We start from the raw sequence: 13,492 nt of genomic DNA on the forward strand, positions 1-13,492 counted from the left end.
GCTGGTCCAAAGACAAGACAACTGGTAAACCATCCTCTGACCTCCCAGCTGATTTCTATAAAGATGGATCCCTCATCAGGACTGAGTCTACAGGACAGATGACCATCCACAGTGTTTACAAGTCTGACGGAGGATTCTACAAGTGTAACATCTCTGACCTTGGAGAGTCACCAGAGAGCTGGATGGACGTGAGAGGTGAGAAAGTCATGCAATAATCGTGAATACATGAATCAATTACAAAACTAAGTTCAAATTCCCTGCTAGTGGCATATACAGTATACTGGTCTGATACACCCCCCCCCCCCCCCCCCCCCACCCCCACATGGCCAAAGTGGTTTCTGGTTTGTACCCACCCATATTTAGAATTCCACACCTTCACTAGCTAAAAAAAACAAAAAAACAGTCTGATTTACATTGGTATTTCTGCCGTACTGTTGGTCGAAATGTAAATCTGCAAATATCTGCCTGAGAAGGAATAGCGCATCTTTTGACATTTGAAAGAGATTCACAGCTGTCAAAATGTGTGATCTAGAGGAATATTTATCTCAATCTGCTTCAGACCCTCCCGCTTCCTCTCTGCCTCCATATTTCTACCCTCTGCTGTGGGCTGGCGTCTCCATGATTTTGCTGATTCTGGGCCTGTACATCTGGAAGAAATGCAGAGGTACGTCAATGATGCTCACACACAACCATTTAGAGAAACTCTTAAGATTCTCAAGGGTGTGATGTGTAACCGTTCTTGTTCTTTATATGGGATGAGCACCAACAAAAAGCACGCAGCAAAAAGAAAGAAAAACTCTGGCTTTATTCTTCCAATTCCGGTTAACTCTAAGTTCACAGTCAGTCCTTCAGGACAGGTCACAGACAGACCTTCATCTGGCTGTGATTTTGTCCAGAGCATTATTACTGTATGTCCAACTTAGCAATTTGATACAGTACCTACGTAGCCTATAGTACTTCGGAAGGCGGTCATGTTACCTGCCATTAATGTAAGTCAATACTAATCAATCAATCAATCAATCAATCTGCAGGCTGTAGGACAGACGGACACAGAGAAGGTGTGCGTGTGAAGCAGGAAGCTAAACACAGCAAGAGAAGAGGTAGAGTAACTCAACGTCACATGAATTACATCTGTATTATAATCACTGAACAACTGTCCAGTAAACATACTGAATTCTATGGCATAGCAATTTCAAGGTTCAAAGATTGATGGTACTTTTTTCTCTATTGACAGATCCATATGCCAGGCAAGTATTGCTCTATGTCTGTTCATCAACATGCCAGCAGTAACAGTACCCCTATTTTGTACTTAATTTCTGCTGAATATATATTTATATTTTAGTTTCAGACCCGTTCAGTCTCAGGGCTCATCTGCAGACCGGAGGACCAATCAATGTGGGGCTCTTGAAGACACATACTGCTCACTGCAGCATGGTCAGTTTTTGAACCAATCATGTTCGTTAAGCACATTAATGACAAGTTATTCTGACAATGACAACTGGTTCTAATTTGGGTAAATAAATACATTAATGAATTTAGAACTTTGGAACTGCATTCAACTCTGTCTGTTTTGTGTTTGGTTTTTCTAATTTGCAGAAGAATTAACTACTTTGAAACTATGTTTGAAATAACAAAAGTAAGCACCACAATAATGCTTATTTGTTTACCTTTAGGCAACACAGACGTCTATGGCGTAATCAGGCATTCTGTCCCAGCAACACACTCTTGCAGGATCTAGAACCAGTAAACATAGGACGTTTGCGAGATCAGACGGCGCCCACTTAGGAGACCAATTTGTAGGATTTGTGTACCAATTCGCCTCTAGTGGCTCCAATTGGGATGATGTATCTTGTTCACTGCAGCATGGTCGGTCTGGATCTGTGCTGATGTGCATATCGGCAGACTCCAGGCACACATACAACTACAAGCCCAAAACAAATTGAACTTCTGAACCGTTACCTAGGCATTGAGATGTGATCAGAAAGGCATGAGGGGTTTGATGTTTTTTATTTTATTCTGTAAACAGTTTCAAATGGTTTTAAGATATCCATGGTGCGCTCTCTGCCCCAAGCCTGGTCCCGATGGAGGTCGTAACCTGACCTGTCGTGTTGTGCTCAGATGCTGAATGCCACCTGCTTCACACACAACCACAAACATTAGGAAAGCTGGCAGAACCTTCGCTAAAACATCCTGGAAAATGCTCCACACGTCCCAGAATCTTCTCCCTTCTGGCCCCCAAACTATGGAATGAACTCCCCATTGCAATTATATGCAGACTCACTCCCAATCTTCCACCGTAATCTGTAGACTCACGTGTTCAGACTCCACCTTAGCCCATAGCACTTGCCCTAGACTCGACAACCTTAAAAAGCTTAAAGGCTAAAATGTATTTAGATGATGATGTGTTTATAGTTTCAATGTACAGATTATTTCTTTGTTCTACTGTTAGACTGATGATAGGTTCTTGGTTTACTTGGTCCTAGATGACTATTTCTATGCATTTGATGTAGTACATTGTGTTACTGTCCTTGCTTACTGTAAATCGCTATGGATTAAGAGCATATGCTAAATGCCTAAATTGTATATTACCATTGTCTGCTGGTTGTATGTATCTTTAGATTTTTACTCCATGGATCTGTAAGAGGCTGTCTGTCTGTCTGTTGATCTTTTTGTTCACAAATGCTGGACAGATCAGCACCACGCTTCTTGCACATAGTCTGCCAGACACAAACTGCCTAAAGCTAGAGACGTATAACGAGGCCCTGCTTTTTAGTCCATTAGCTTGGTATTGTATTCTAAATTATCTAAGCTATCTGCCTAACTAAGTCTCTGTACCCATTTGTGTATAGCCTTCAAGACAATCATGTTGTAATGCAATGTTCTGTGCTAAAACCGAGAACATACGGCACAGTGGCCACTGGATGTCAGTATTGAGCTTTGTCTTACCCCCAGAATCATCAATGGTGTTTGCAAAAGGAACGTGAAACTAATGGGTGTTGGTGGGTGTGGGAATGAGAATGAGCTGCTGTAATAGGAGAATGATATCGAATGGAACACAACCACCCTAAAGACTACTAATCATTGTGTGTGTCCTGCACTGTGTGTCTGCATCAAGTGATCTCATTGATTTATTGGAGATTCTGACTTTCAATTATTGTACATACATTTTGTTATGATTGTATTGTTCCACTTTTTGCTTTGGCAATTTAAACCTATGTTTTCTCATGCCAATAAAAAGCCCCTTGAATTGAATTGAATTGATAAATGGGCTGCTATGTGCATTATAGTGAAGTTTGGGGCCGAAAGTTCCAAAAAGGTCAAGGTCAGTATTATGTAATAGGCTATGCATATATCTCAGAACAGAGAGATTCATGAGATGTTGTGCATGTGGCAAATCTCAGGATTTCCATGAATATAATAGTGATATTTTTTGTATATCTGTAGGCCTACTGTACGAAATAAAAATCATTTTTGGTCTAAATAAGTGATGTGAACAAAGTTATGTGCTGCCTGCCTTTGGCCCAGCTGCATGTGCCCCTTGCCCGGGTGTGACTTTGCCCTAACCTCGTGTCCACCTCGGAGGAAAAACCTTTCCCAGTGAGTGTGCAGCCCTCTCCTGATATATATCCCCAGCCCCTCCCCTCTCCTCCTTGGTCTCTAGTACTGCCTGTGACTTTGTGCTGGTCCTGCTGGATCATGTATATTGTAGGTCAACATTCCGGGTTTCCGCCTATTCCGTATTGTCCTGTATTTCACCATGTGTGGTGTACCTCACGTCCTCACCCCGGCCCTCACCTCTGTTTGCATTATCATTTAAGTAAAGACGTTGTTAATCGTGGTTTCCTGCCTTATTTTCATGTTGAGTTTGTGCATTTGGGTCAAAAACACATCCTGAGCCCTGACTGAAAATCTAGCCATCCTCTATTGGCTGATACAAAGATCTGTAGGCCTACTGCATTTATTGTTCTTGTTAAGTTCACACCAGCAAAGGTTTACATCACAATCATTTTAACCACGTTATCCATTGTACGTTGGCTATTAAAAAAAATAACAGATCTACAAGCTCCCAGCTCGTCACTTCGATCGTGCCACGCTGCGAGCTTGCACATCTGCAATTTTTTGAAGAATTGCGATAAATAAAAAACACTCTGTTGCATGCTCAAAACCATGGATTTATCACTTCCACAACACACACACATGACACATTCCACAACATCTGATCTACACAAGACTGAACATCCTGCATGAGATCAGCTATGCGGAATATTCATTCTTCACAAACACTTCATACAGTATGCATAGTGTTTAAATGCACATTGAATACAGTATACATAGCCTACTGAACATAATTTGTACATTGTACTTGTATTAATAATTACAATTACAATGTATAGTTTTCTGTAACCAATGCACACAGACACAAATTAATTGCAATTCTTAAAATCTTGTGAATCTTTGAAAACCTATTGAATCCAACAAAGGATGTATGTGCTTTTATGCAAAGCACATTTAACCTGTGTTTTTGGGATACATGCACACATGCTAAAGGTTATTCTGATCTTAAAGGTATATTCAGTGATTCGCTTCATTCAAATATCACTTATTTTTTCTTTTTATTTGGATAATCCTTCCTACTATAGAATGTGCTGACCATATAAGGAGTTCCTCCCTGTCCCCAGAGAGCCCCTGGGGTCAAAAAACCCTAGTTTCAGTTTTTGTGGCGGGTGGCAAAGACTTCATCCAATCAGGATGAGAGGGGCCTTCCTCCAATCATGTGTGGGGGCGGGACTTGGTGCACATGCTGTTGCACTTCCCCCCACTGTAGAGCGTGTGCATGTGCACATTTTGTTACCTGGGCGGACTGGGTGGTTTTCCAAATCACCCAAATCACTGAATGCTCCTTTAAATGATACACATGCACTGCATGAGTACGAATTTGATTTTATTAGTGGCACACCTGTTATGCTGTTGATGAATCAAATTCATAGGACCAGAATGGAAACAAATTAAGTCCCCTGCAGGACTTCTTATGTGTGTTTTCCTTTTAGGTCAAATGTCTGTCTGTACCTTGTGCTGTTTACATTTCTGTCTAATTATGCAAGTATGCAATCAATCAAACAAACCTCATACAGATTTCCGCTGAAGATTTGATTTGTAGGAATGTTTGTGTTCTTGCCATTCTTGCCTGACTGGTTGATACACTTCAATGGTAGTCTCTGCACTTTGTGCATGTGCAGAGCCTAGCGACTTTATTTATGCAATCATAGCACCAAACAAATGCATGTAAACTAGTTCAAAGGTTTATTATTATTTTATTTTTTTATCACCATTGTTCCCCACAGTATGTAAAGTGGCCTAAATGTAATTTCTAGAAATAGTGAGTCTTGCGTGGTCTCTTTGGGAGCCAGATTTTGTATTTTCTACCTAAACAGGAAGCATATAGTCCTCTTGCCATGCAGTTTTCAATTAACAAGGTAATTTCTCCAGATCTTCCGATGTGGTCACCAGAGATTCAGGTCCTGCAAGTAATGACAGTAAAGTACACGTCAGTGATCATGCATGGAAACTATGTGAAACAGACATGTAATCATACCAGGAAATCATTGTGGGACACTTTTAACCCATTAAGACCGGAGGCTGATTAAATAATAACAATAATATAATAATCTTCTAAATCAGTTTTCTGAAAAATGTATGTTGCTATATCAGTGCAGGTTCTCAAATTCAAAATGCTGTGTATTTGCTATAAGGCCGGCGACCCCCATCTCAAAATATGTTGTTCCAGGGAGTCCCTAGGGACCCCCAGAAGCAAAGATTTGAGTTTAAAAAGGTTTGCTTTAAAATATATTCAAAGATTTGCACATTTTCACAACTTTTCTAAAAAATATCAGCTCTACATGCAAGCTGGTTTATCTGCTATTTTTGAATAGCCAAAGTATAAAATGACAGATGTTTCCCGGTATTAATGGGTTAAGAGTCTTATCTTTTTTTCATACCTTTTTTAAAATAACTTTTCTTCTTTATGAAATACGTGATCACTGCTGAAAGCACAATTCCACCTACAAGTCCTATGACTACACACATAACTAAAATAGGATTGGATGTCTGTTGAGAGTGAAAGAGGGTCTTGTCCTGGGAGTTGTCTCCTGAAAGACAAACAACACATACATTTATGAGCACAGTCAAAGTCCCAGCCATGTAGAAACACTGCTTTGTTCTCAAGAGTATTAGCTTACACACTATGCGGATATTCATTCTTCACAAACACTTCATACAGTATGCATAGTGTTTAAATGCACATTGAATACAGTATACATAGATTAATATAGCCTACTGGATGGTTGCATTAACAATTTGTAATTGGTAATACATTACGGCACTTTGTGTGCAGAGCCTAGCGACTTTATTTATGCAATTTTAAATCTCTGGAACCAAATAACTCTGAGAGTGTACACACATTTGGTTCCAGGTGTATACACTCAGAGCTACAGACCTGCAAATGTCCATTTCGTTAACTATCAACAACTTTGCTATAGGGACCACCTCAATGACCCCTGGGGGTCCGCGGACCCCACTTTGAGAACCAGTGCACTAGACTAGATGACATGTACAGCACTCTGTGATCCAGTTAAAGTGTCTTGGTGGATCACGCATGATTAAAACACATACAGACTCAGAGAGACAAAGTCTTGCTGAAAAGTCTCACCTTGAATTTCAGGTTGTGTTCGATCTGCATTCATCTGTATCAGCTTCTCAACTTGTCCACTTCCAGCCAATTTCTGTGTTGAGGTATCTATAAAAGTCATCATAATAGAATTACAGCATTGTAATTATGAAGTATTTAAGATGGCACATTTTGTATCTAGAGCCCGGAGTTGGGTGCATACGTTGGTTATAACATACTAACAGTTCGACAGACATCGGACTAATGCTGCAAACACCTTCGCTCCCGGCAACATGTGTGGCCGGTTACAACTAACCTGTGGCCGGTAAACACTCACCGATGGCTCCCGACATGCGTGGCAGGTTAAAACAACCTGTGGCAGGTTAAAACGACCGTGGCTTCCTGTGAGGTTAGGTTTAGGGTTGGGCTCTATATAGGGTGTCGGACTAATACCTGTCCGACTGTTAGTAGGCCTACCGGTCGGTTCAATGTCTATGTCAAATGCAATGTGAAAGTGTCCTGTAAAAAAATCTATTTGTATATAAAATGGCACAGAAATGTTCATTTGATTTTCCACTCACCAACAATAGAAGTGACTCACCAACAATAGAAGTGACTCACCAACAATAGAAGTGACTCACTAACAATAGAAGTGACTCACCAACAATAGAAGTGACTCACCAACAATAGAAGTGACTCACCAACAATAGAAGTTATTCACCAACAAGAAATGACTTACCAAAAATAGAAGTGACTCACCAACAATAAGCTGCACGACAGCTTCCTTCACGTGACTCCTCAGTTTGGGAATGAAGAGTCTGTATCGCCCAGTGTCTGATGACCTTAATTGATTGATTGATTGATTGATTGATTGAACATTTTATTAACAGTGTTCATAATGGGTACAGTTCAAGGAAAGTACAGGTCAATGCAAAAACTGCTAAGAGGATGAAACCAGAAAATGCATTAAGACTTGTTTACATACCTCACCCTGAAGAGTTTCAGGGAGACGTTTCCGTTCTTCAACTCGTCCGCAAACAGCGACGTCCTTCCACTGTAAGACAGATCCTTCATGTCCAGAACCTCTCGGCCGTCTCGTCGGAGGTGAATGTGGTTCCTCATGTTCTGATTGGATGACGGGCCTGGCTTCGTCCACTCCACTGTCATGCGGACGACGCTGAACAGAGGCTCCAGGCGACAGGGTAAGAGGACATCTTGTCCGGGTGTTGCAAAGATGATCTTAGAGGGACACACAACGCGAGGCTCTGCTGTGGGAAACATTCATATTGATTCATTTATTTTTTACACTCAACCTTCGTTTCAGTTTATCTGCTTCTGCACACAGTGCACAGTGCATGAGTCATGACGAATACCAAAACTCTCGCCCCAGAACACAGTCGCCCTGGGCTCAAATCCAGGGATTACCCATAACTCCGAGGCGACAGGGTAAGAGGACATCTTGTCCGGGTGTTGCAAAGATGATCTTAGAGGGACACACAACGCGAGGCTCTGCTGTGGGAAACATTAATATTGATTCATTTATTTTTTACACTCAACCTTCGTTTCAGTTTATCTGCTTCTGCACACAGTGCACAGTGCATGAGTCATGACGAATACCAAAACTCTCGCCCCAGAACACAGTCGCCCTGGGCTCAAATCCAGGGATTACCCATAACTCCGACATCCCATTAGTTATGTTAGAAATGTTGAGTATGGGCCACCAGCATTTAGAAACTGCTGAATGCTAACTTGCAAATGTTGGGCAATTTTCATAATTAGCATAATAAGCTGGGGTACCATTAACAACGTGTATAAGGCAACATTTTCAAAAGGTTATTATGCTTTAAGTAGCTTGTGACGGATCAAACTAGGGGTTTTTAATTGCAAGCATTAGTTTTGCACAAAAAACACTCCTTGGGCTAAATTCGGCCATAGCCACACTGACCTTATCATATTTGTGATGACGGCTATGGTCGTTTTTAGCCGAAGGAGTGTTTTTTTGCAAAACTAATGCTTGCAATGGATTCAGAATCATGAAAACCCCATCATGAAAACCCTATCATGAAAACCCCATCATGAAACTTTAGGGTACTCAGAATCTCCAGGTTCACAATGGGGCTCTAAGGGCTGTCAAGTAGACTTCACGTGCGGTCAAGGAGCTTGGGCTTGAGTGGTTGAATATAAAAAATGTCAGTGCCATATATTGTTTTTAACAAAATATGTTTGATGGATCTTAAATGAGTTAATTCCGTCATTCAGGTCAAAACATACAGTTTATTCTACAATGTAGACCTATGCATTTCTAATAACAATACATCAGATTTATTTAGAGTTCTTCCTACCAAAGAGAAGTGCATGTGACTGCATCATGTCTATCAATTACACACAATGAAACAAAAATCATTGCAAGACAGTTAATGTTTATAGTCATACTGGTGATTTCTTAGTATGTAATGGAAGAAAGGCAACAAATTAGAATGTTACTTCATGATCGTACCGTATATACTCAAAGGTGTTTACTTACCAGTAAGTGAAGGAGGCAGCCATGTCAGCAGATAAATTAGACTGCAACATATTAAGCGATGATAAAAACAACATGGTGTGTGATCCATAACAGCCTCTGGACAAGTAAAGCAGTTAACCCTATAACACTAAACCCAACATTTGTCACACCATCACTAAACCCCATGTAATAACAAATATTTCCCACCCGGGTTTAGTGTTCTAGGGTTAAATAAATGCTGTTAGGTAAATTTGAGGCCGTGCAGCCTATTGGACCATCCCTCTCCCTCTTTGAAAACACTGACTGCACTCCTTTAAAATATTGTTTCTATGGACACAGCAACAATGAGTGTGGGAGGATACTATTAGCCTACTCCTACTGTGATAGGCTGTACCTTATAGACAGAAATGCAGAGCAGGTTTAAAAAACAAACAAAACATTTATTATCTTGGAGTTTTGCCAGGAACGTCGACCAGCTTTCTTCCTTTACTGGAAAATGCTGAAGGCTTAAAATACAGACTGGTTTAAAGGGGAAGTTGCTAGAGAGATCAAGAGATAATGAAGTGGGACCACTGCCAGACACTGCCAGTAACTAACTAAAAGTAAATAAAGCTTTCTTATCAAAGATCACTTAGAGTATAATCTTTACAATTTCTAATCACAAATGATTCCCCCTAATTCTGTGGGTACAAGTTGTGTCTAAAGCAGATTGTAGTGTACCATACCTGTGTGTGTGTGTGTGTGTGTGTGTGTGTGTGTGTGTGTGTGTGTGTGTGTGTGTGTGTGTGTGTGTGTGTGTGTGTGTGTGTGTGTGTGTGTGTGTGTGTGTGTGTGTGTGTGTGTGTGTGTGTGTGTGCGCGCATGCGTGTGTGTGCGTGCGTGCGCAACATATGACATGGGTGAGTGAATTTATAAGAACAGCTCTCATCAAAAGTAAAAAGAACGAGAAAAATCAAATGTAACCTTGAACTTAACATTTAAGTACAGTAAATCAGATGAAATTCTGGTAACACTTGCTATGCATCCCATATCCATAATGCATTATCAACATACTTAAAAAAAACACTTTGGACAAAACCTCTTAACTCCATTGTACCCTATAAAACTGTCTGCTAAAGCAACTAACTCCACCACCTCTCCCCCTCTCATGCAATTCATTGACAATATAGAAAGTCACAACGCCAACTTTGATGAGGCAGTATTGCTTTGTTTAAAAAAAAAAAAAAAATCCTGAAAAACAAAAACATTTTGGACTTAGGTGGTTTCTTGCGACAGCAGAGATATGTTATATGTCTCGACTTCTACTCAATTCAATTCAATTCAATTGTATTAAAGTGTCAAAGTTGTGTCAAGACACTTGCATGTAGAGCAGAGACCGGACAGTCCAACCCTGAGCAAGCAATTTTGCGACAGTGGCAACGAAAAACACACCCTTAACTGGAAGAGACGTCCCACCCTGACACAATACTGCTTGTCAGGGTGGGGGATCCCCAGTTCAAATATGATTATTTTTGGGTGGTCGCAGCCTGAAAAGGTTGAGAACACTGTGTTAGCAGACACTCTTAGAGCAACAGTTGTATTGTTGTATGCACTGTTGTGTAATAATTGTGTGAAAAGCAGGATGTTTCTGGAAAAAACATAATTGGTGCTCAGTGAACGTCCACCCTGGACAAATGAAAGTAAAATAAATTGCTTCATAAATGTGTTCAAGGTTCAAGGTTTGTGTTGTCACAGGTGTATGATAGCCCATGCCGTAACAATGCCTGTAGTGATATTATTGTACTTGCAGCTTCCTCAACATTCTGGTGGTTCTGGAATATTATTATTTTTCCTTTATTCTTTTAAGTTGAAATACGGGGCTGCAAAGGGACTCGCTTCGTTTTTAGCAGTTTTCATTTTGGATGTTTACAGAGTTAACATTTCTCCATGATGCTTTTTTATTTACTATAAATACATTTGAGCCAAAAAGGTGCACTAAAGAGAGAGGAGGTCAAATGGCCTACAAATACAAAATCTGTTTTAACTGTATTTTATTGCAAATGTTTTTCTTTTTGTACAATATACATTTCTGCCTCAATGTATTTATATTCTGTTCATGATGCATATGTTACAGTAGGCTACGTATATTTTAAATGGTTTATTTTATATTATTATTTGATATGCATATCTGGCATTCTTGTTTTGCCTTGTTTATGTCCCTATTCCCTATACTCTATGTTCTTGAAACTACGTAATATTGGCAAGTTGAAAAATAAAAATCACACCTGTGTGAAGTGAGTGGTGCAACTCCGTGTGGGGGTGCCCCAGGGGGTCCCTGTACTGTACTGTACTGTACTGTACTGTACTGTACTGTACTGTACTGTACTGTACTGTACTGTACTGTACTGTACTGTACTGTACTGTACTGTACTGTACTGTCACACCCAAAATCATCATATATTACTGTGTGTGTGTGTGTGTGTGTGTGTGTGTGTGTGTGTGTGTGTGTGTGTGTGTGTGTGTGTGTGTGTGTGTGTGTGTGTGTGTGTGTGTGTGTGTTAGGCTGCGCTCTCTCTCTCTCTCTCTCTCTCTCTCTCTCTCTCTCTCTCTCTCTCTCTCTCTCTCTCCTGTTGTGTTCTTACACTAGTTGAATTGATCTTTGAAGTTGGCCTAAATGTTTGCTCAGCATCATTCGTACACATGCTGTATGCGACTATGCGCATGACCCTGGCCCAGAGGGGAAGTAGTGGTTTGTCTGTCATGTATTAGGGTCAGTCAGTCAGTCAGTCAGTCAGTCAGTCAGTCAGTCAGACAGACAGACAGACAGACAGTCAGTCAGTCAGTCAGTCAGTCAGTCAGAATGGATGTGACACTCTCTCTTCTGTTCTGTAAGTACAACTTTACTAGTGCATATTGGTGTTTGAGGAGAGAGAGAGAAACAGAGAGAGCAAAAGAAAGAAAAAAAGAATGAAGATTCACGTGTGTGTGTGTGTGTGTGTGTGTGTGTGTGTGTGTGTGTGTGTGTGTGTGTGTGTGTGTGTGTGTGTGTGTGTGTGTGTGTGTGTGTGTGTGTGTGTGTGTGTGTGTGTGTGTGTGTGTGTGTGTGTGTGTGTGTCTCTCTCTCAGCCTCAGTGAGAGTCCGTCCTGACAGATCTCAGTTCTTTGAATACGAGACGTTTTCTCTGAGTTGTGAGGAGGAACAGAGGAACTCTGGGTGGACTGTGAGAAGGAACACAAGCATCGGCAGTGTTTCAGAGTGTGGACTCGTGGACACCTGGGGGGAATTGGTGAACTCTCTCTGCACCATTGGAGATGCCTATGTGCTAGACAGTGGAACATACTGGTGTCAGTCTGCAGACAAAGAGAGGAGCAGTGCCGTCAACATCACTGTGACTGGTGGGTTAATTTTTCTAATGAGGCTAAATACATTCTTAAAACGCGGTTGTTTTCTTATTGTTTTGTTCTGATTTTAGAAAGAGCTGTTATCCTGCATAGCCCTGCACTTCCTGTGATGGAGGGAAGTGATGTCACTCTGCACTGCTGGTACAAGAACAAGACAACTGGTGAAACATCCTCTGACCTCCCAGCTGATTTCTATAAAGATGGATCCCTCATCAGGACGGAGTCTACAGGACAGATGACCATCCACAGTGTTTACAAGTCTGATGGAGGATTCTACAAGTGTAACATCTCTGACCTTGGAGAGTCACCAGAGAGCTGGATGGATGTGAGAGGTGAGACATCAGTCTTCTTATCAAATCAATACAGCATCATAACAGTTTCTAACAACGTTTCTAATATTATCAACAGTTTTTCTTTGTAAGTTTACATAGTCAGTGGATTGTATTGTTTATCCTTACAATGCCATTGGGTGGTAGTGTGGGTCCGGCCATTTGTGTCAGATGACACAAAATCCGCAGGGCCGGTCCATGGGATTTGCATGAAAATATTTTTAGAAAAGCTGATCCAGACAGATATTGATCCAAGAATTGACCAATGTATCAGATTCAGAATATTACATTATAACTTATGTTATAAATACATACATACTAAAACTTAAGAAAATACACATTTCTTTATATGGCCTCCTATATGCCATATGAAAGGTAATTTTGTTTTCTATATCTGGGTCTTGTATAGGGATGGGGAATTCCACTGATATGTGTCATTTGACACATATCAGTGGAATCAAGATATAACTGATTGATTGTTGTGTTTTGATCAGCCAGCCACCCACACTATTTGACCTAGTTTAAAACTGTAACATGCATTAAGTTAGATCTGATCTGTGATCTGATATTCTGACATGTGCTCAGTATAGAGTTGACCTCATTCAGTGGTTTTCT

General features: G+C 40.7%; 1 protein-coding gene and 1 long non-coding RNA gene across 2 annotated transcripts in view; one reads left to right on the forward strand and one right to left on the reverse strand.

Annotated features, from left to right (window-relative positions):
• Positions 1-886, forward strand: part of LOC306914274 (Fc receptor-like protein 5) — a gene marked incomplete at both ends in the record, with an annotated part of 1,282 nt that extends 396 nt beyond the window's left edge. The window contains 3 exons of the mRNA XM_079491264.1: positions 1-195; positions 560-664; positions 834-886. The exon at positions 1-195 is cut by the window's left edge and continues 66 nt beyond it. Coding sequence (XP_079347390.1) covers positions 1-195; positions 560-664; positions 834-886 — 353 coding nt within the window. The remainder of the gene's footprint in view (positions 196-559; positions 665-833) is intronic.
• Positions 887-6,771: 5,885 nt separating this feature from the next.
• On the reverse strand, positions 6,772-9,426 carry LOC306914006. Its single transcript, XR_013788630.1, has 4 exons — positions 9,189-9,426; positions 7,650-7,932; positions 7,424-7,506; positions 6,772-6,793 (listed from the first exon to the last, which is right to left on the reverse strand). It is a non-coding gene; the product is annotated as an uncharacterized lncRNA (long non-coding RNA).
• Between the last annotated feature and the right edge of the window lie 4,066 nt (positions 9,427-13,492).

This window comes from Electrona antarctica (genome assembly GCF_951216825.1).
Source record: "Electrona antarctica genome assembly, chromosome: 21".
In the NCBI taxonomy this organism is placed as follows: domain Eukaryota; kingdom Metazoa; phylum Chordata; class Actinopteri; order Myctophiformes; family Myctophidae; genus Electrona; species Electrona antarctica.